Source organism: Phodopus roborovskii, unplaced genomic scaffold, assembly GCF_943737965.1.
Source record: "Phodopus roborovskii unplaced genomic scaffold, PHOROB, whole genome shotgun sequence".
In the NCBI taxonomy this organism is placed as follows: Eukaryota; Metazoa; Chordata; class Mammalia; order Rodentia; family Cricetidae; genus Phodopus; species Phodopus roborovskii.
The window spans coordinates 3565320-3587137 of record NW_026125059.1 but is presented as its reverse complement, the minus strand read 5'-3'; the positions used below and the strand labels follow the sequence as shown (position 1 = coordinate 3587137).

General features: G+C 34.3%; 1 protein-coding gene across 1 annotated transcript in view; it reads right to left on the bottom strand.

Moving 5' to 3' along the window:
• Positions 1-21818, bottom strand: part of Sycp2 (synaptonemal complex protein 2) — a 57454-nt gene that overhangs the window by 35379 nt on the left and 257 nt on the right. The window contains exons 2-17 of the mRNA XM_051185168.1: positions 21118-21261; positions 20077-20205; positions 19266-19370; positions 18993-19017; positions 16001-16086; positions 15401-15486; positions 15128-15162; positions 14291-14433; positions 14146-14198; positions 12686-12731; positions 12053-12148; positions 10927-10987; positions 2851-2999; positions 1850-1924; positions 1310-1456; positions 302-401 (exon numbers count right to left, since the gene is read on the bottom strand). Of these exons, the coding sequence (XP_051041125.1) occupies positions 302-401; positions 1310-1456; positions 1850-1924; positions 2851-2999; positions 10927-10987; positions 12053-12148; positions 12686-12731; positions 14146-14198; positions 14291-14433; positions 15128-15162; positions 15401-15486; positions 16001-16086; positions 18993-19017; positions 19266-19370; positions 20077-20205; positions 21118-21261 (1480 nt within the window). The remainder of the gene's footprint in view (positions 1-301; positions 402-1309; positions 1457-1849; positions 1925-2850; positions 3000-10926; positions 10988-12052; positions 12149-12685; positions 12732-14145; positions 14199-14290; positions 14434-15127; positions 15163-15400; positions 15487-16000; positions 16087-18992; positions 19018-19265; positions 19371-20076; positions 20206-21117; positions 21262-21818) is intronic.

The window sequence follows — 21818 nt, the reverse complement described above, 5'->3', positions numbered from 1 at the left end:
TGAAAAAGATATTGATTCTTAATTTATCTAGAGGATACTGTTTGCCAGTACAAAGCCAGTAGTAAAGAACTAAACCCAAGAAACCTGACACTGTTTCTAATCACTATGTCATAATGCCTCCTGCTTAAATTATTATAAATTATTAAAACAATATTAATATTAAAATTGTTTGAGTCACTATCTTTTTTCTAATTAAAAGAGACTGTGATTCATATTTTTATTGTACATCAAGTTTCCCTGAACTAAAAGTTCCTCTCCTAAAATACTTGCTACAAGTCTTTCAAGACTGTATAACACTTACACGTGTTGACTAAGAGTACTGGACTTCGCACAGTGTATCTGTCTGTATCCGGAACAATCATTGATGCTTCAGACATTTTCTTTCTGCTAGGTGTAGTTATCTTAAAACATTCGAAATAGCCACAATAAATGAGAAAAAGCCACAATAAAATACATTCTGTTTAAACATTAAACATCCTACAATTTTATTCAATGATATGCCTTGACTACTTGCAAAAAGTTAAGTATTTTAAAGTTAATACAATATCCCACAAATTCCTGTATTTTAGGCTAACTTAAATGGTTTTTTTTTTAACCTTCATGTTTGGTAATGACAAACAAAAATACGGTTTTAAGATATTTATAAATCATAGTGAGCTTATAAAATATAGTACATATATACTAGCTGAAAATATTTTATAGATATTTAGCTAACCAATAGCTTGTGACTTCCAACATTTCCTGAAGAGGATACTTGCATGTATGGGTAGTTAAAACTGTTTTGAATGCTTTCAAAATGTAAGACAATTTTCAGTATTTTCCCTCATTGTCATTTAAAATAATTATAGGAATTCAGAGCCATCACTTATAAGAAAGGCCTGGATTACCCCACATCACTAAAAGTAACAGAAATTGATAAGTACAGGTGGGGAATACAGGGGACACAAGTTTCAGAGAGTGTCACATAAGTAAGATGACTCAATATATGAAGAACAAAAGAATCTAAACACTTAGGATAGTTTTAGATTGCATTTCATGTTAGAACCAAAGCAAAAATAAGATAGAAAAGAAGCATATATGGGAGGGAAAGTAGCTATTCTATGTATCTTAGAATTTAAAAGTGTACAGCATAACAAACACAGCTTGCTGAATAAAATACTTGCTTCTGTTTGCACTTGTAAAAGATGGGACATAGCTGAAATGCTAGGTCAAGGCAATACCGTACCCATTCTAAGTACCTCTGCTGTTTGCTCAGCAGTGACTGATCTGAGGTAGTCTAATAGAGTAACTCTATCAACACTGTATTCACCTCATCCTGGCTGCTTGATCTGTCTTCCTGGTTGCTACTGTTGTCTTGTTTTGGAGGATTTGCAAGTCTCTTTTGGAAGTTAGAGTTCTCTTTTGGATGAACAAGGTCTTCTTTGACTATAGATGGTTGGCTTTCTGGCACTAGGATCTGTTGAATTTAGAATGCAGAAAATTCTACTTTAAAAAAAAACCTACAAAACAAATGAATTTCTCAAAAATCATTGTATTTTTGCAAAGCTTCTGTCCCTCTTACATTCATACTATCATCCCTTACTAGGCATTTTCTAAGTTTCACAAAATGACCCAACAAAACAGACACCTTTGCAAATAAGATCTGTCACTCACATTTCTTATTTTTTAAATGAATAAACTGTAGTTTTCAATAATCATTTACTTTTATAATTATTATTAACCAAAATATTGTATTACAGACTATTTATATTGAGACCATTTGCTTTCACATAATCACCCTCTAAAATTGAGCTTTACTATTGTATTTTTATTTAGTGTTGAATAAAAATCAAGTAAGTCAGAGACATACCTGTGATCCGCTTGCATCAAAAAGTATATGAATAGATGTTTTGGCAACTGAAACACCTTGTTTTCTGGTAAATTCCTAAAATTAAATTATTTCAAAGTGATGCCATTTTCTTTCTACTTAATGCATTTTTTCCTACCCATTTTCTTCCACGATTGACAATTATCCACAAATCATTACTATGCATACATAAATTGTCTAACTTAAGAACATTTCAATTACTTAATACTATCCAGTCTCAAGTTTTCCCTTATGAATATATACCTTTGACATAAAATTTTTTTGAGACAAGGTCTTGTTAGGGTAGTCCAGGCTGGCTTTGAACCCACAGAAATATACCTACCTCTGTCTTCTGAATATTGGTATGCATCACCAAGCCTGGCCTGACATACATCTTTTACATTATCCCTAAAATGTTCCATAACTGTCACCTTATATTTTCAGATAAATAGTGCTAGCTATTACAGCCTTCTGTAAGACTATTCCTCCATAGGCTTTGCAATATAACTTTCAATAAACATTCTCCAGCTAATACATTTTTTCCCATAGGCTAACTATTTACTTCTATCTAACTTCTATAATTCTCAGAATGTTTAATATTTTGAAAATGTTTTAATTCAGTAACTCAAATGATCAGCTGCTGATTCTCTCATCTGAGATACCTTATAAGGGCATCTCAAAGGATATGACAAAGGGAACCAATAGGCACTTCACAGTACAGCTTAAAACACCTTATTTGTTGTGTGTTCATACGCATGTGCCCTAGTGCACATGTGGCCATCAGAGAACAAATTGTGAACCAGTTCTCTCATTCCAACAAAGGTGGAAATTGGGGTTCAAACCACTGAGCCATCTTGCCAGATCTTCACACTACAATTTTAAAGAGCTATATAATCTATGCCATTTTAAGATTTTGATAATGGAAAAAAATTGAAAATTGTAGCCCTAAACACTTTGTAAAACCATGGTAATAATATTTTTTAAAGGAGATTTTGAAAGCTTACCTTGTGCTTATTTTCACCAAAAATTTTTTTGGTCACATTGGTGATTTCTAATGATGCATCAAAATACAAAAGTAACTCTTTTCCTTCTTTTCTACTAATTTTTACTATATTTTTCAGAGTTACAGTCAATAGCTTTTTTGATCCTCTCACTGTATATAGAAAACATCAATGATAATATGTTAATTTCTATGATACCAGTATGTAACTATACTATAAATAAATATACAGGAAACTGAATCAAAATTCAAAAATTTAAAATTGGATGTTGTCTATCCAACTACTATGAAAACAAATCAGTCACCTTATATTTCAGTTTCAGTGTCCTCATTTGTAAATTGTATACTAATGCCCTAACCATTGAGATAGGTTCCTGGCACAGTTTCTAAGCCCTAATCAATTCTTAAAATATTCCATGAACATGTATGAAAAGGCCACTTTCTTAAAGAAAATAGCTAGAAATAATGTAATTATGAATCCAAGTTATCAGCATATATACAAAGATCTGTTAAATCAACATATTGTTAATATTTTGATAAAAAAAAAAGAAATTCCTGAGTTTTATGGAAAAGGATGCAGTCCTTATCCTCAACACGTGGTGTAATTTGTAACGCAAATAAATAAAAGACCCAGAGACTGATTAACTTCAAGCTGAAAATCAGAGAAGCAAAGCAGCTGGCCTTTAGCTTCTTACCTCTGCCTCAGGCTAAATGGGCTGATCTTGTCTCCATGAGTTCTCATACCAAGCCTCAGACTGTAATCTCTTCTCAGTGCAGCTGGAGAATGAATATCTCTATTCTCACTCAATGTGCCAGGACAATGAATGCCTGATATTGAATACTGAAGACCCTGCACTTCTATCTTTTATCCCTCTAGTACTGGGATTAAAGGCATGTGGTCCTTTACTCTTTTAGACTGATTGATTCAATCTCATGTATTCCTGGGTGGCCTTGAACTCAAGAGAGATCCATCTCTCTCTTAATCCTGAGTCCTGGGATTAAAGGTGTGTACCCCACCACATCCTAGCTTCTGGCTCTGGGATTAAAGGTGTGTTATCACTACTGCCTGATCGCTTTAGCTTGAGGTTGACTGTGCTTTTCTGAATCCTCAGTCAAGCTTTAATAAATCATAAACATCATCACAATGCTTTAAGTCCCAGTTGTATGAGGTGTCCGAGGAAACACAAAAAAACCACCTAGCAACTAATCAGTTTGCCTGTGTTACAGAGTAAATCCCCAACACCAGGAGCCACAGTGTTCCCTGCTTGCCTCTGGTGAGGCTCCTTTTATAGGCTGAGAAGCCTTCACACCTGTCTCCCACAGAATACTTTTGGGTCAAAGAAAAACAGACCATTAAAAATAGGGACTCTTATCTCTACAACGATGCAAATGCAAGTGACTGTGCCATCTGCCCTAAGGGGCAAATATTTTACCAAGAATAAATTTTTAAAATTCTTACAAGTCTTGCCCAAATAGAAGGTGCCTTTCTTCTATATATAGTATGACATTTTCCACAGGACTTTCATGGTACTAAGCAATAGTAACTAATGCAAGTCCTGCTGTGCTTCTCACTACAATACAAGACTTTTAAGTGAGCCCAACCTTAAAATTTAATTTTTCACAAATATCTTTGGCCCCAAAGATATTATTTCATATTTTGATGAAAAATATCAATGCATTTTTTTTACTAATTGTTTCATGCCTTTAATCTAAATTTGACTTTTTCCTCTGTACTATCTAGTAAATACAATACTTTTTCCACTACAAATCAAAAGCATTATAATTATGAGTAACTCTTTGTATAAAGATTCATCTATATGAGCTGCAACCATCTATACAGTAATACAACTATATTTGTTTTACTTCATTGATTACTTTGTTGACACTTAGGACATTTGCTCTGATGACCTGAATTATAATTTACTTTGCCTTTTAAAATTGGTAATCTTATTAAGATTTTAAAAAACTTGTTTGGTTTCTTGCTCAGATATCAATGATTGGCTTTGTCAAGATATTATTACATTACTACAGTATGAATGTAATGATGTGCTTTATCTGCAAGATCACTTAAAATAATCCATATACCAACAAAAAAAAAAAAAACACATAAGAGGTAGAAAAGAGGAGAAGGAAAGTGGTAAGTTAGTGGGGGAGGCTTTTAGGTCTGACAAGCTAGATCAGATGCTTGGTGCTAAGACTGAAAACCCTGAAACTCAAAAGCATCAGCACTCACACAGTGGAAAAAGAGAAGCAACTCCCCAAAAAGCTATCCTGTGACTTCCATGTGCTCCATGACACTCACACATACCGCCCCCCAACCCCTGCTACTGTTAAACATGCAATACAATTCCCCAAAGAAGAGATTTCCAGGTTTTAAAACAAAGAATGGCTTCTTTATTTGGGGTTAACCAAGCAGGGTTTTTGTTTGTTTATCATATACTATTTGTTAGAAAATAAAGAAGCAGCTCTTTAGAATAAGATTATGATAATAGCAGTGCTCACTCTATAGTTGGAGGTCAGCTGAGAAATTTTTAAAAATACTTAAAAAATTGTAGTCACCAGTGTCAAATGTGAGGAAGTCAATGTAAGAACACACATATACACATATTTTAATTAGAGTTAAGATAAGAATCTTAACAGTAAAAACTTTATAGAGATGTACAACAGAATGTAACAGAACAGAAATTAATAGAGAAAGAAAAAAATAAATTTACTATTCTCTTTTCAAAATTGGCAATGAATAGAGAAAAAAAACTAGAAGAAACCACAGGACCAATCCAAACTGACTTTTTGTAACCTCATTTATATTGAGTAAAGATATGAGAGACTGTATGAATTGATGGAGTAAATATCTAGAGAAAATGACTGATGAACCCAGACATCAGGGAAGACGACACATCTCTTTAATTTCCAGAAATAGAAAATGGTGAAAAAAAATGCTTGAAGATGAAGGTATGAAAAGCTGAAAGTTACAACCATTCTTGGCTGAAAATTCATATTTTTGTGAATTGTTATGTAATAGTATAAAAAAGGGGAAAAACAATCCTGAAGATAGTAGTAAAGACTAACATGGCTGCCACTGAGAGTACCAACAGCTAAGGAGATGCCTTAGCTCCCTTCAGTGAGATTCACTGTGAGGAAGGAAGCACAAAGGCCTGAGTTCAATCCTTTAGCTACAGACATGGAGAATATTATCAGTAAGACAGAGAGGTCCACCTCTGTATAAGATGCAGTATTTTGTTTCAGGGCATTATTTTGCTAGATCGGAAGAAAAAAATTAAATCCGTATGTCTATAAAAGTATCAGAGTTCTGTGCATATACATGATATCCAACTTTGGATATCATGTCCCTGGAGACATTTTGCTATTCTGATCGTGGGCATAGGAAGAGAAACTGCTAGAGCAAATAAGACATCAAATAACAAATTTATCAGTAAGATTCAGAGTTAACAAGAATGTGAACTTTAAAGGATCTAAACTATTTTTGGGGAGAAAACACAAAAATGGCTATTGAGTCCTGTAGGCTTTCCACACCTGCTTTCTCTGGCTAGTACTTCCCTGGGTGCACATGTTCAGCATTATGATGCACCTCCTGGTTATGTACAATTATTAAGTATCATTTAAATTATTTAAAAGTAGAGTTAATTTTCTAAATGCCTCACTGGCTTAAAACAAAATAATTCCTGAAATAGGCCAGCCTTAAATACATGCTCAGTTCCCCAGTTACAGTATATACCAGAGTTTGGACCGAATGGCTGGTGAGCTGAGCTAAAATTTTCTATACCTCTAAATACAATGTCAATCATAAAGTGAGTTGACAGGAAGTAACAGATAGGCATTTAAATTTTAAAAAATATCAGGAGGTCATTCTGTGAAATAAATTATTTAAGAAAAACTGCCAAAATATCCTACTATGGTATGAATATGGTTTCACTGTCAGTAAAACTCATGTTTCTCTGTTCTGCCCCAGCCTGTAGCTGCTTTTCAATACTCACTCAGAGGCTTGTATTAATTATTAATACTTTACTAATAGCTCAGGCTTATTACTAGCTAACACTTACATTTAAATTAACCCATATTTCTACCTATGTTTTGCCACGTGGCTCAAGACATTTTACCTCATTTTCAATACTTCCTGCTTCTTTGGTGGCTGGCTGGCATCTCTTCCAACTGCCTCTTCCTCATCGGAGTTCTCTGTTTGATTGTTCCACCTAACCTTATCCTGCCCAGCTACTGGTCCAACAGCTGTTGTCATTACCCCATGAGAGGATTGTGCCCAGTGGCAGGTGCTTGGCTCATAAACAGACTGATGTCTTCTCAGCTTTTCTGGAGCTACTACAGACAGTTATATAACATGTGATCTCAGGTTCCTCAAACTACTCTTGCCACATGATGGCCTGTTTTCCAGGAATTAAACAGGTACTGGCCACAGCTTAACCACAAGATTCCCAGATTCCACTACTATCAGCCAAAATTAGCTTTTTCATAGGTTATTTATCATATTCAGTCATAGGTATTTTGTTATAGCAACAGGAAACAGACCAGGACTATGTAAAGTACTTCATGGTGAGAAAAAGTTTTTGCTACTCTCCTAATACCAGAAATAAGGCAACATGTTTATTTTCATAACTTCTATTAGCAATGCAATGGTAGTTCTTATTGATAGAACAGTAAGGCAAGAGAAGGACTTTATAAAATTGAAATTACTTTCTTAAAGTGTGTGGTGTGTATGTGAATGTGTGCACATGCCTGCATGTGAATGAATACATGTGTGGGTTATATAGGCACAAATGCACGTCATGTGTGTAGAGGTCAGAGGACAATTCCCAGGGGTGAGTTTTCTTTTTCCATCATGTTAAGTTCTAGAGAATCAAATTCACTTGGTGGCAAGTGCCTTTAGACACTGAACCATCTTGCTGGTCCAAAAACGGAATCTCTTTAAACAGATTCAAAACCTAAACTGATGAGATTACTTTAACCAACACTTTTTGGAGGTTTCTAAACTTGGATAAGCACATACCTCTGGTATGACACAAGTACTGTAATCCTTAGCAATTGACCCCAAAGTAATAACTTATAGATATACAAATTATATGTTAATAACCACAGCAGCATTTCATAAGAGTTAACCACTGGAACATTCTAAATTCCAAAAGCTTACTGGGTATGGATTAATAAATTGATGTATTCAGTGGAATACTACCCAACAATAAAAAGAAACTACTGATACATGCCACAAACATTGTAGCTAAAACAAAAATTTGAAAGATAAACAGAAAATGGTTATATAGCATATAGATAAATGTATGTTTTCTAGAATTCATGTATTTTGAAGAAAGCAGTGGTAATTGTCTAAGGCCCAAGTAGCAGAAGAAAGGTTTTAAACGAACAAATACAGAGATGAGTGGAGGATAGACATTTACTAACTTAAATACCCCCTGATGGTTTCATATGCAAAAACACATGATTTCCCATAGCCTGTTCAGCCTGATGCAGGGTATCCACCAGGACGTTCATCTGACACAGCACTTTTACAGCAAGTTAGTGTATCACCTTTCCCCAAGCCACATACAAGGAGTCTGCAAGATATCCATCTTTTACCACTCTGTACTGGAAGCTTTCTCTGGAACACAAATAATAAAAAGACCCAGAGACAGACATTGGGGTTCAAGCTGAAGGGAAACAAAGCAGCCAGCCACTAGCTCTCACCTCTACCTCAGACTGAAAGGGTGACTCTGGTTTTAAGAATCCTCAGTGCAAATGCTCCCCATCAAACCTCAGGCTGAAATCCTCTCAGTTCCTGTCTCCTCCCACCTTATAGTCCTCTCTCCAGGCAGCCATTATCACTCCTATCTCCACCTCCCTAGGGCTGGGATTAAAGGCATGGGATCCCAAGTGCTGAGATCATCTTTGTGTGAGCTGTTTGTCTTTTAGACCGATTCACTCTAATGTAACCCTGGGAAGCCTTGATCATCTGCTTCTGTCTCCTGAGTCCTGGGTTAAAGTTATGTTCCACCACTGCCAGATTTCTATGACTAATTAGTATGGATTCTGGAATTTAAGGTGTGTATCACTACCTCCTGGCTGTGGCTAGCTTTGCATTTTGGTCTCCACTGGCTTTATTAAATCATAAACAATATATTACCACTTTTCTCCATTTCCATAAAGAGGAAAAAGAAGGAAGGAATAGGAAAAGAGTATATCAGCACTATAATTTATTTGAAAACACCCTCAAGAATCTACATAGGCATCATAATTTAACAGTTAACTTGGCAAGATTGTAGGATATAAGGATAGTATCTTTTTAAAATGATTTTGTATGTACCAATAGAAAAAAATATCTCAAACTAAAAATGATGTTTATCATTGTAAGAGGCAAAAGTGAGTATTTGGGAATAAATTCATCAAAATATCTATTAGACATATTGAAAAATATGAAACATTGTTTAGAGAAGTCCAGAACCAAATAAAAAACAACTGCATTTCTAGGATCTGAATTCTAGTTCTAGTATTCCCACACTACAGTCAGAATTCCAGGAAGTTTTCTAGAATGATTTACAAAATCTTTTAAATGTATATAGATAATACAAGGCCATGTTTCTGAAAACTCGACCATGTCAGGAAATATGTTCCTGTTAATAAGCATGAACATAAATGCTGAAAACACTGTGGTACTGGTACACAACATGTAAACAGATCTAAGGAATACATAACCGCAGCAATAAACAAACTACTCTTGCAGAGCCAAATGACTTAACAGAGGACCAATGGGGGGGGGGGTGTCAGGTGTAAGTCAATGGTACAGCATGTGACCAGGGAAGCAAAGAAACTCAGCAAATAATCTACAGAGAGCACACAAACAGCCCGGGAGCTCATGTATAAAAAGTACTTACCATCAATGCTCATTAGAAAAATGCAAATTAAAACCATGATACACACACACACACACACACACACACACACACACACAATGACCTAAAATATCCCTTAAATATGACCTTTTATCAGTCTGCTAGATTTCATAAATTTGTCCTGCAATGCTATCTCATTCCTCTTACAGGAATGAAAAAACAAGCTGTTTGGATTTAATAAAACAAGTGGGATAGAAATGCAAAAACCTTTAAAACACTGACATGAGACTGGTCAGACCAATGCTATGGTGTTAGATGAAGAAAACTGGGGTGGAGAATAGGATGACTTTATTAATGTGAGTGTCTCCACATTTTTCTGTAAGTCTTCCATATTATCTTGCAGTTTCTATTCTTTTTTTTCTTCTTTGTGAACAGTTTTTTTAAAATTTAAATAACTTTTCATTTATTTTACATAACAACCAGTTTCCCCTCCCTCCTCTCCTCCTTTCGTGTGCACCCTTTCCCATTTACCCTACTCCCCATCCACTCCTCCTCCATCTCCATTCAGAAAGGGACAGGCCTCCCATGGGTTTGCACAAAGCATGGCACATCAAGTTGCAGTGGGACCAAGCTCCTCCCTTTATGCTGAGGTGGGGCCAGGTAATCCAGCATAGGGTAGCAGGTTACCAAAAGCCAGCTACACACCACGGAGAGATCCTGCTGTCACTGTTAAAGTCTTACTAAGAGACCAAGCTACAGGATTATCACACACATGCAGAGGGCCTAGGTAAGTCCCATGCTGGATCCCCTGCTTGTTGGTTCAGAATTCATGAGCTCCTGAGAGGAGCTTGGGTCAGCCTGTCTCTGTGGGTTCCCCCATCATGACCTTTAACCCCCTGCCCTCCCATCCCTCCTCCCTTTCTTCCACAACAGTGTTGGAACAGTGCAGTGCTTCTCTGTGGATCTCTGCCTCTGCTTCCATCCGTTACCAGATAGAGTACCTCGATGGCAATTTGGGAAGTCACCAACCTGCTTATGGTAGATGGCAAGTTCAAGGACCCTGTCCACCATTGTTAGGAGTCTTAGTTGGGTTCATCCTTGTGGGTTCCTGGGGGTTTCCCTGGCACCAGGTTTCTTCCTAGCTCCAAATGGCCCTACACTACTGAGATGTCTCTTTCTTTATGACAGGAATCAAATAGAGAATTACAAAAAACAAACTAGTTTAATACCTTCAATGTTGTACATCTGAACTTTTTCTTCAGGCACAGTGACTGCTTCCCATTGATGATCCTTAAATTTAGAGGAAAAAAAAAAAAAAAGATCTTAAGTATAAATTTATTCCTGATTTAAAACTTCTTTCAATATCAATTTAAGTTAAACTACATATGACTCCTATCTCCTGCACTTTGTACCACTAAACCTGCATCTTTCTGCTCTTTCAATACTCTATTCATTTTAAAATAACAAGCCCTAATATCCTATACCTTAGCCAGGTATAAACAAGAAAAGACACCACACCTTTGATCTTTTATGAGGTAGAAAAATAAATTATTTTCAGTAATTACCATAAGGAAAAATCATTGGACAATGTGATACATAACTTGGTGGTGAAGCTACGTTATATACTTAGTGACCAGAGAACCCATTTTTAAGTAGATAGTATTTTTACCAAAACCTAAACTGGAAGTAGGCTGTCCTAGCTGAATTCCTGTTGGTGTGATTAGTTAGTATGTGCTGATGATCAACTTCCAGGGTTTGGGAGTGACTGCGGAGTTTGAGCCAGATGTATGCCACTGTGCCAAACATGAAGTGACAGCTAGGAAACAATAGCTCTAATACCTTTTCCCAGGTAACCAACAGAACAAGAATGTTCCACTTTCAAACGTTACACATGGCTACGATAAAATTCACTCTTACATGCCACTGTAAGCAATTTCCCCACTTCTTCCCAGGAGGTTTCAAGACTAAGAAGACCAATTATTGTCACCTATCAATGTTCTTCTCATGGAACACGTTAGTGGTCCAGGGCCTCGTGCCTGCTAAGCACTGTACCACTGAGCAGCTTTCATGCTGTCTTTCTAATGTTGGTTCATTTTGTTCATATGACAAAAAAATTGAATATTTTTAGTATTTACTTCTGGAATGTTTTAAAATTAGCATTTAGCACTCATTTTGTTGCTATAATAAAAGTCAAATAATTTTCATTTTAATTGCCTTCAAAGATTATACAACCTTAAAATAATAAAATGCTAGTGTTAAAACATATCAAAAAATGGCTAAAAAAAGGATGCGAATATGTATTCTGAAAGTAAATTTTAAAAATGTTCTTCATGGGCATAGAGAGTAAAAGCTTACATCATCATCTCCAGCAATGTAGAATGAGAGAGTCTGGCTTCCAAGATTAAAATCAATCCAAAATTCCTCAAGTTTTTCATCTGATGGTATCTGCAGCTAAAATAATATATAAAACTCATATATATTCTGCTTACATAACATGGAAAATTGTTATCAGGTTACAGTCATGACTGAATTATTTGAGTTTATTTTAATTCAAAAATCTAGCATCACTTAAATAAAGTAGAATAAATAGTCCCTGAATACTTTTAAGAGATAAAGGTTAAGTAGATGAAGACAGCAGAAATGCACTCTTAGATAGTTTAGAACAAGAAACTGCTACTTAAATGTTTTACACAGAAGTACAAAATTAAAACATTTTAAATATTAATAGAGATCAAAACTATCTTGAATATACTCGTGATCATCAATAATGCCTTTAAGGAGAAGAGAAAATGTGGAGAACTACAGCCTTGCTGTCTTCCTTCTTGGCTGGTTCATATTTTTCCTGGTGTCACTATGATGTATAGAACCAGTAAGCTGTACCATCATCTAAATCTAGAGCTTTTAATATTTTAAGCCATTATATAACCCATTTAATTTTTACAGTAAAATTTATACAGTAACTCAAGTTTGGATAAATTTAAAACTTACCTCGTATCTATCAAGAAATGCTGACAAGCAAGGAAATGTAAATACCCTAAAACACAAAACAGTTTAGAACAAAATAAATCTACCTTCCCAGAATTAACTTGTTCAGTCATTAAAAACAATGTCTAGAATCAAAGAGAAATCAGAAATTTAATTAAATTTAATTAAATAAAAATTTAAATAAAATAATCTCTTTAGTGCAATTCTGAGATAAGGTCTGTTGTCTGGGCTGGCCTCAAACTTGATAACCCTGCTGCAAACTTGCAAGTAGCTGAGGTAATAGTTGAAACCACCAAGCCAGACCAGGCTACTACTGTTTTTAAACAAATATTTATTACAATTTATTAAGGTAAAGAAAAGCATTACTACTTTAAAGATTTCCATTTTGACTAAAGGAATCATACCAATTAAAAATATATCATTTCAACTATGAACAGGGATTTCTAAATTCAACATGTATTAATACAATGGAAGATCTCACAGACTTGGATGGGATCATTGTTGAGTCACTGATAGCAAAAGTGTTTAAATTCTTAGAACATTTTTTTTTATAGCAAGATACTATTTTAAGTAGTTTGGTATGTTCTATTTGGTCTCAGTAACAAACATAATAAGCATTATTAGTATTATGATGCAGCCAAGAAAACTGATGATAGTAAAGTTAAATGACTTCCAGAATAGAAGAGATGGGAATGTATGATTCAAATGCAGGCAATATGACTCACTGATTTAGTCCTAACCATATCTTTCACTTCCTTAAGAAATAAAGCAACTGTGATTTATTCAAGAGCATCATCCATCAGGACCAGGTTGTTACAGTGCTGTTGCACTGGGCTGAGAGATGGCTCAGCAGTTAAGAGAGCTTGCTGTTCCTTCCAGAGCACCAGAGTTCAATTCCCAACACCCACATTGTTTCTTAAAACATTTTAACTCCATTTCTAGGTTATCCAATTCTCTCTACTGGTCGATTTAGAGCTGCATTCCATGGAGCATACAGACAACACTTGCAGGTAAAAACACCCAAATAATACATTTTAATGGTAAAATTTATATTTTCTATCAGTTTGTGCTTGTTTATGGTACTAAGTACTAATAATTCTACTTATGTTACTTATACATTAGGAGTATTTGTTTACTATATATTTTCACTCCAGCATATAGATGTATAGTCAGATTTTTATCATTCATCAAACACCAAATAGTAATGTACATGCAATTCTGAGTAAGAGTAAACCAAATATGGACAGTTATTAATATGAATTAGATAAAATTCATTTTTCCTCTAAGCACAAAGCCAAATAAAGTCAGAGTATTTCAGGTTGGCAATTTGCTAATTTACTGTACGTTAAATAGTATCTTGAATAAATATTTGCAATGCAATAAAATTATACTTATAAACACCCACAATTGGGCTCAACTCTAATTTCTTAACAATAAATGGCTATGTACTATATCCAGCTTACCTTCTCTTATCTCCAAGCATGCCATTTACCAAATTGAGAAATATCCTGCAATCCTAGTTTTCAAAAAAAAAAAAAAAAAATGGTTTTTAAAAGCCAGAATTATACAAAAATATTTACTAAACTTGTTATTTTTTATATTGCTTACTGTTTCAAATTCACTGTCTTTAATTCCTTTAAATGCATTAGCAATAAAATCCATTGAAAACCATTGACACGCCAGTTCTTGTCTCCGTTTTTCTGTAGTCATTCTACACAAAGCTTCCACAATGCCTACCTGTAATTCATAATCTTAAAAAAATTGTTAGTCAATGGAGAGGTCAAAACTCTTAAAATTCAGCTCATAAAACTTGATTTTTGTAAAGCACAAAACCAAGAGAAAAAGAAAATATTTAATTTACAAAGTTATTAATTTTTTATAAATAAAATTAATTTTTTAAATAAACCCCTAAACCTTCTAAGGCTTCACCACTTCATCATAATTGTGAATTGAAAACCAATTTTTATAACATACAAAATTTGTTATGATGTTTACAGTTATCCCAGGATACATATTAAAGCCACACTTTACATATGAATCACTAGATCAAAATTTACTCACAGGAATCTATTGAAAACTTTTCTATGAAGTAAATATACTGTTTAAAAACTGTATCAACTGCAAAAATATTAGACATTATAGTTTCAATAACTGCCATTTAAGAAAATTTTTAGCTCAAGAAGTTCTAATAAATTACAACATTAAGTTACTATCATAACTACTGCCAGGCATAATTATTTTATCTAATTTTTATTGTCATGCCAAATTATTTATTCCAAGACATGTCTTTATTTTTACTAATCTAAATTTTTCTTCAGTTTATATAAACAGATTGTAATTCCTCTGGTGTATTATTCTAGTAAAATGCAGGCTAATAATATTTTCAAAGGTATATAAATATTCATAAATTTAAAATGATTTCATATCTTACAAAGAGATACTTACCTCCTACATCTAAAATCCTTTCTCCCATATTACTCCTGTGAATTAAAATAAGAAATTATATACTAAACTAATATTAATTAGAAAGTCTATTATGTTTTGGCAGAACAAAACTTAAAATTTACAATTGGCTAGTATAACTGACTTTAGAAGAAAATATAAATATTATTATACCCAAAATTATAAGACTGTCAGTCTTGATTAATTCATATTTGTGTTTGCCATGTTTCTTATATTAAATTGAACAATTGATCAAAAATTATTAAAAATCATTACATGAGAGTTAATATTTCTTGATTAGAAAGTATTTTGTTGGCATCTTGAGGTATTCTGTCAAGCATCAAATTCATTTTTTTTAAAACCTAGAAGAGAAAAAAAAGTAACTTTGTTTTCCAAGAAGCATTTGGAGAAGCGGGTATAGGAACTCAAAAGCCTAGATTTCCTCTTAATCATGCTTTCTAAGTAGGGAATGTATGTCAGGTAAACGAAAGGACATCTAGTCTAAAATGCAACTTACTGAAGCTTTCACAGACAACATGTAAACACATGAACTACTCTAAGATCTAAGGAAACAAGTAAAATGTTGCTGACTTTATTCTTATGGTTATACATATGCATATACACATACAAAACTGCATGCTATTTGGCAAACACATATTAGAGAACTCCTATGACCTAGGCAGTGTAGGTTCACACATTAGTGATACACATACATAAATCCATTCAATTTTGGGTTTTTAATGAATATTCAGAATATATATTACCAAGCAATGAATTAGACAACAGAAATATACCCCATGAAATTAATTTAAGAAACTTAGTCTAAAAGTTTTTATTTTATCATTTACTTATTTTTAGGTTTTAAAAGAGAGTTACCTCCTGCTGAATGCAAATATTCACTCTCGGATCAATAACCAGGGCACAGATGCGAGGTATAAAACTTTCTAATACTTGCTTTTTACCTTAATAAAAATGATACAATGACAGATGTTAATTTTAAATCAATTTAGAAGTCACTTGTTAAATGAGGTGTTTATGAAAACTAGACTCATTAACTATTAATCATACCTCAAGCATTTTTTGAAAGAAGTTAACGTATCTCTCATGAATCTCTAAGAGACTTTGGGTATGTGTGTGTGAGAGAGTGTGGGGGGGATGTCCTTCTGTGTATATGTTTTTCTTCTTGGTTGCTGAATAAAGCAGTAGCCAGAAGAGAAGGCAGCTGGGGAGAGGATGCAGAGAAAAAGCCACCAGGGAGAGACTCCACATGGCTGTTGAAAAGATAGGATACCAGACATTCTCTGGTAAGATAAGGCCATGTAGAAATGCATAAATTAGTAGTCATGGGTTAATAATTAAGAAAGAACTAGCCAGTAAGAAGCCTAAGCCATTGGCCAAACAGTCAATAATTAATATAAGCCTCTGTGTGCTTATTTGGGGTTAAATGGCTATGGGACCCTTTGCAGCTATTATGTAACCTACATGTATATAAACATACCTATATGTGTGCGTGTGTGTGCGTGTGCATGTGTGTTTATGTATGTGATGGGTAGAGTGTTATATGACGGTTTAAAATATTAGTAACAAAGATTGAAATAAAGTGACCTATATTTGCCTTGTCCAGGGCTATCAAAGCAGAATTACTTGCAATTGCTGCCAATGAATCTACCATGCCATAATTTATTATTCAACAAATTGTGACAATGTGGGAAGACAAACTGTACAAGCTCACAACCACTGCATTGCTTTACCCATTTCCCATGCTGCCAAAAGTTTAAAATGAGAAGCAATCTGTAGACATCAGGCTATGCCCTATTCTCTTAAATTACTCCACATTGTAAAAACAAAACAATACAACCTGTTTATTTTTCAGGCTCAATTTATAAAGCAGCTTTTGACTCCATTTTGAGGGTGCAAGGTAACTAATTGCCTAGGCAGATGCATGAATAGCACCAAGGGGAATCAAGGCTGAATAGGCTCATAGATGTATTCAAATCATACGGAAAAACAAGCCCAAGAACTTAGCAGCCAGCCAGCCAAAGGGTGCAAAATTCCTGGCCTCCATAAAGAGGGAGAAATTTAGCACAATTATAGCAATGGCCCCACAACTGAACTGTCATCTGATACCTGGTATATGGGTCAAACACCAACAGGCAGAGAACTCTTAGCTATCCTAGGAGCTCTAGCTCAGTGTCCCACTGCTGGGGTGGCCTGCTTGCCTGCTGTCTGCCAATGCCCCACTGCTTCTCCTCTGAACCCTGTGTCTTGGTCTTGTCTCTGCAGGTGGCTGTATCTTTGCTCTCAATCCTGACTCTCCCACAGCCTGATTTTTAAGACAACAGTGGTTTGGGTTATCATGTAACACAGAGCATATTACAGCTCTAAAATCTCTTGAATTCTGTTAAGCATATATGCATAGACAAACATACACATATGCCTATATAAAGATAGATTCATATGTGTTAGGTGATATGAGAGTAAACAGTAATTAAGAAGGGAATAAAAACAATAATCCTGCACTCACTATGGTATTTGTACAGATGTATTGCTGTGACTGGTGTAATAAAAACGCTGAATGGTCAATACCTAGGCAGGAGAATATAGGAAGGACTTCCAGGCAGAGAGAAATCTGGGAAGAAGAATGGCAGGGAGGCCAGTCAGATGCAGAGGAAGCAGGGTGGGCAGTGCAGAGATGATGTAAGGGGCTTCATGAAAGGAGGTCAATTAAAAAAATATACTTTTCCAGGCACTGGTGGCACGTCTTTAATCCCAGCAATCAGGAGGCAAAGGCAGGCGGATCTCTGTGAGATCCAGGCCAGCCTGGGCTACAGAGTGAGTTCCAGGACAGGCTCCAAAGCATTACAGAGAAACACTGTCTCAAAAAACACATATATAAAGTTCCCATGCCATTATTGTGGGCTGGAGGTCCCAATAGAAAAAGTACTACAATTCACCTTGGCCATGTTACCAAGGTAAGAGGATTATCGGGCAAAGCAATGCCACTGAAGCTTTTTGTGAATGTATGGTTATTCAAGAAATCTGACACACTGAAAGGACATTTCATGTTTGTCTGTTTCTGATATAGTGAACATAAAATTACCTCAGCCACACATTTTGGGCATATGCCTGTAATCCCAGGACTCAGTAGGTGGCAGCAAGAGGATCAGGAACTCAAGGCCTCTCAGCTACATAATAAGGAGTAGCCTGGCCTATGTGAGATCCTGGCTCAAAGGGGAATATATATATTCCCTCCTTCAATTATGCAGAGAGCATTATGTTTTTTCCCAAGCCCCAACTTGAGGTCCAGAAATATTTTTGGACACTGATTTTTAGTAAAAAGGAAAACTGCTACATTCAAAGTCCATTTTATTGTATAGTTGAGAAGCTTCCACATCACCTTCAGTGGGAAGCAATCACTTTATTGTAATGATATTCTGAAGAGCAGACATTCTAAACAGCAAACATTGCAGCAAATATCAGAATTCAATTAATACTTCTGTGTGATAGATATTTTCAATTAAAATATTCGTTAACTGACAGATTTTCCTAAAGGCCAAATACCAGCCTTATCTATGTGATTATTTATAAAATTTCATTATAAACATGTTAATTTTTAAAACAAAAAACTGTGATCCCTAAGATGCAAAAATACTAATTTCTGCCTCATTAGCAAATCCATAATGTAGAATTCTCAATTGTACCCATAAATCATTTTCGAAATTTGTTTAGTTATATGAAATACCTACCTAATGTCTGCATTATGTTTGATTCTTTAATTAAATACTGTTCCTAGGACAGTATTATGGGTATCACAAAATTATACTAAAAGTCTCTGGTAAGTTGTTTTGATGGATATATGATATTTTACCTTCATCATTGAAGTCATACACAACCTAAAAAAAAGTAAATATTTCATTTATAATTTACTATTATAAATCATTACAAAAGCTATTAAAATAAAAAATATAACTCACAGCATAGCTAACTTTATTAATTAATCATTTAATACTAGCCAGTTTAAATGCTTTACACAGTCTGAACAGATTAATACAAGTCACTTTCCAGTCTATTGAGGATTCTTAGAACCAAAACAAATGGCTTTCTAATAATCACAAGCTCTATAACAATCAATGCCACTGACCATCAGAAGATCACATAAGTCTTCTATCATATTCACAACAGTTTCATCTTTTGATTGTCCTTGGCTCAGAATAATCTCCTTGAACTTTTCAAACCAGGAAACCATGTAAAGATGAACACATATATTAGTTATTTTGAATTCCACTTGAAAAACTTTATCTATTTGATTTGTTTAGTTGGTAAACCTAAGAATAAAATGACATTAAGATAAACACTCCAGTGTTGAATCAAAGAAATTTTACATTTTAAAGTGTCTTGCAATTTTTAACTTACTCTACTTCCTCACTGTTTAAAATAGGAATGAAGTTAATATCAATTACATTACGAAAATCCTATACTTCCCTCTTTAAATTCCTAATACAGATACACTTAGTATAATTAGCTAAAACTATCAAGGCAATTTTTATTACTTGGGTATTTTTGGAATTAGTTTACCTCAATTTGATTCAGATAAGGAGCACATAATATATTTGAAGTATTAATCAATGTGCTGGCTATATTTCAGTGAAAATACAAATATCAGTGTCTTATATCTTAGTATGGGAATCAGACAGTAAACAAACCAGATGACTTAATCAACAGAAAATAATTCAAATAAAGGCCCACTGGCATCAAATTCACATAGTTGTCAAGGAACTTGTACAGTTTCCTTCTGACCTTTATCCTTATAGAATATACCCATATCATAAAAATATTCACTCAAAAGTTCTTCATAAAATTCCTAAATTTATTTTCAGCAGTTTGAACAGTTTTTACAATAGACATTGTACCTTTATCATTAACAGATTCCCCTCCTTTGAATATGTACTTATCTTTTGAACTAGTCCTTGTTTTATCATGGTTAGAAGTCCAGCTTGTCCCAATATAAGGATATTCTTGCTACATCTTCCAACACATAGCAAGATGTTTGAAATAGTTTGGCTATCCTTTTTGTTAAGCTCCTAAAACAAAAAGGTGATATTTAAACTGCTGCATATAAAAAGTAGTATGGGGTAGATAAACATTGCTTCAGGAGCAACATCAATTTATAATCTCATAAATCCTAAAAAGGAGCCATCTTATATTTATAATCCAAAGGATGAGAATGACTTAATAAAGGAACTGGTCCCAAACAACCCAGCATCCTAGAAAACTCCACAAAGCAGTTGTCCCTTCCATTTAGAAAAGTTAAACCCAAGATTCACTTTGTTTGAGACAGGGCATTCTTATATAAGCTGTGACAGGGCTGAAACGTGTGGCATTCCTCCTGCCTCAGCATCCCACGTACTACATTACTGGCACGAGCTATCACAAACAGACTGGAAATTATTATTCAACCAATGATCCATCCCCAATCTTAGATACCTGGATTGTTCTAAGTTATTTTTATTGTTTTGTGTTTTCAAGACAAGATTTCTCTGTGTAGCACTAGCTGTCCTAGAACTAGCTCTTGTAGACCAGGTTGGCTTTGAACTAACAGAGATCCTCCTGCCTCTGCCTCCCGAGTGCTGGGATTAAAGGCATGTCCCACCAAAACCCAGCTTTTTTTTTTCTTCTTTCCAAATCACCAAGCACTATATACTGCCACAAATATCTGGATGGGTCTTTAAAAGTAAAGTTGTTTATAGGTAACCTTTCCCTCAGATTAATAATAGTAGCCTTTGGGACATACTTTTTTAATACAATTTTTACCTTAAAAACAAGTTCAATGTGTTGAGATACTCAAATAACAAATGGTGAGATAAAACAACATTGAAATAATTTGAAGAAATCATGTCCAAGGCTTTTCTCTGTTCATATTTTTGTGAATGGGGTACTTCTTAGAAACTAAATTCATATGTAATAATCTTAAGAGTCATTAAACAAGAATTTACCCTGCATATTAGGTCATCCAACTTGTGGAGGAACTGCTTGCTGCATTTAATCTTCACATCTTCATAAATATCAATTTGTAAAAGTATCATCAAAGGTTTGAAGTCATTTTTTCTCAAGGCATCATCAATACACTTTTCCAACTGCTGGAGAGAGATAATTAACAGCACAGATATTTCAACAAGATTAGTTACATTATGCAATTGAGTTGTCAAAGAATAGTTTGAATGAAAATAAGTCAGCTTATAAAATAACTTTTAAAAGCCTATTACTATTCAGAATAACTAAATTAAGAGAGTTTCATTAGTAACAATTTCAGATAGAAAATATTTCATTAAAGTTCCCAGTTTATATCTTCACTGACTCAAATTACAAACTTAATGAAAAGTCAAATCAACATTATAGTAACTATACTTAGTATCATAGACAAACCCTAGCATATCTGAGTACAAACTTCATGATATTTAAAAATAAAACTGTATGAAGAATTACCCTTTTAAATATTATATCCATTAATACAACCTAAGTATTACCTCAATAGGAGTTTTATCAAACTTGTTATCCCCACTATTATAGCACAGTATAAGTAATCTTTCAGACTGCAATCTGATCACTAAACAGACTTAGTGTTAAACTACACGTATATAAACGTTAAGGATCACACAATTTAAAACTTCGATCTGATTATCTAGGTATAATACAT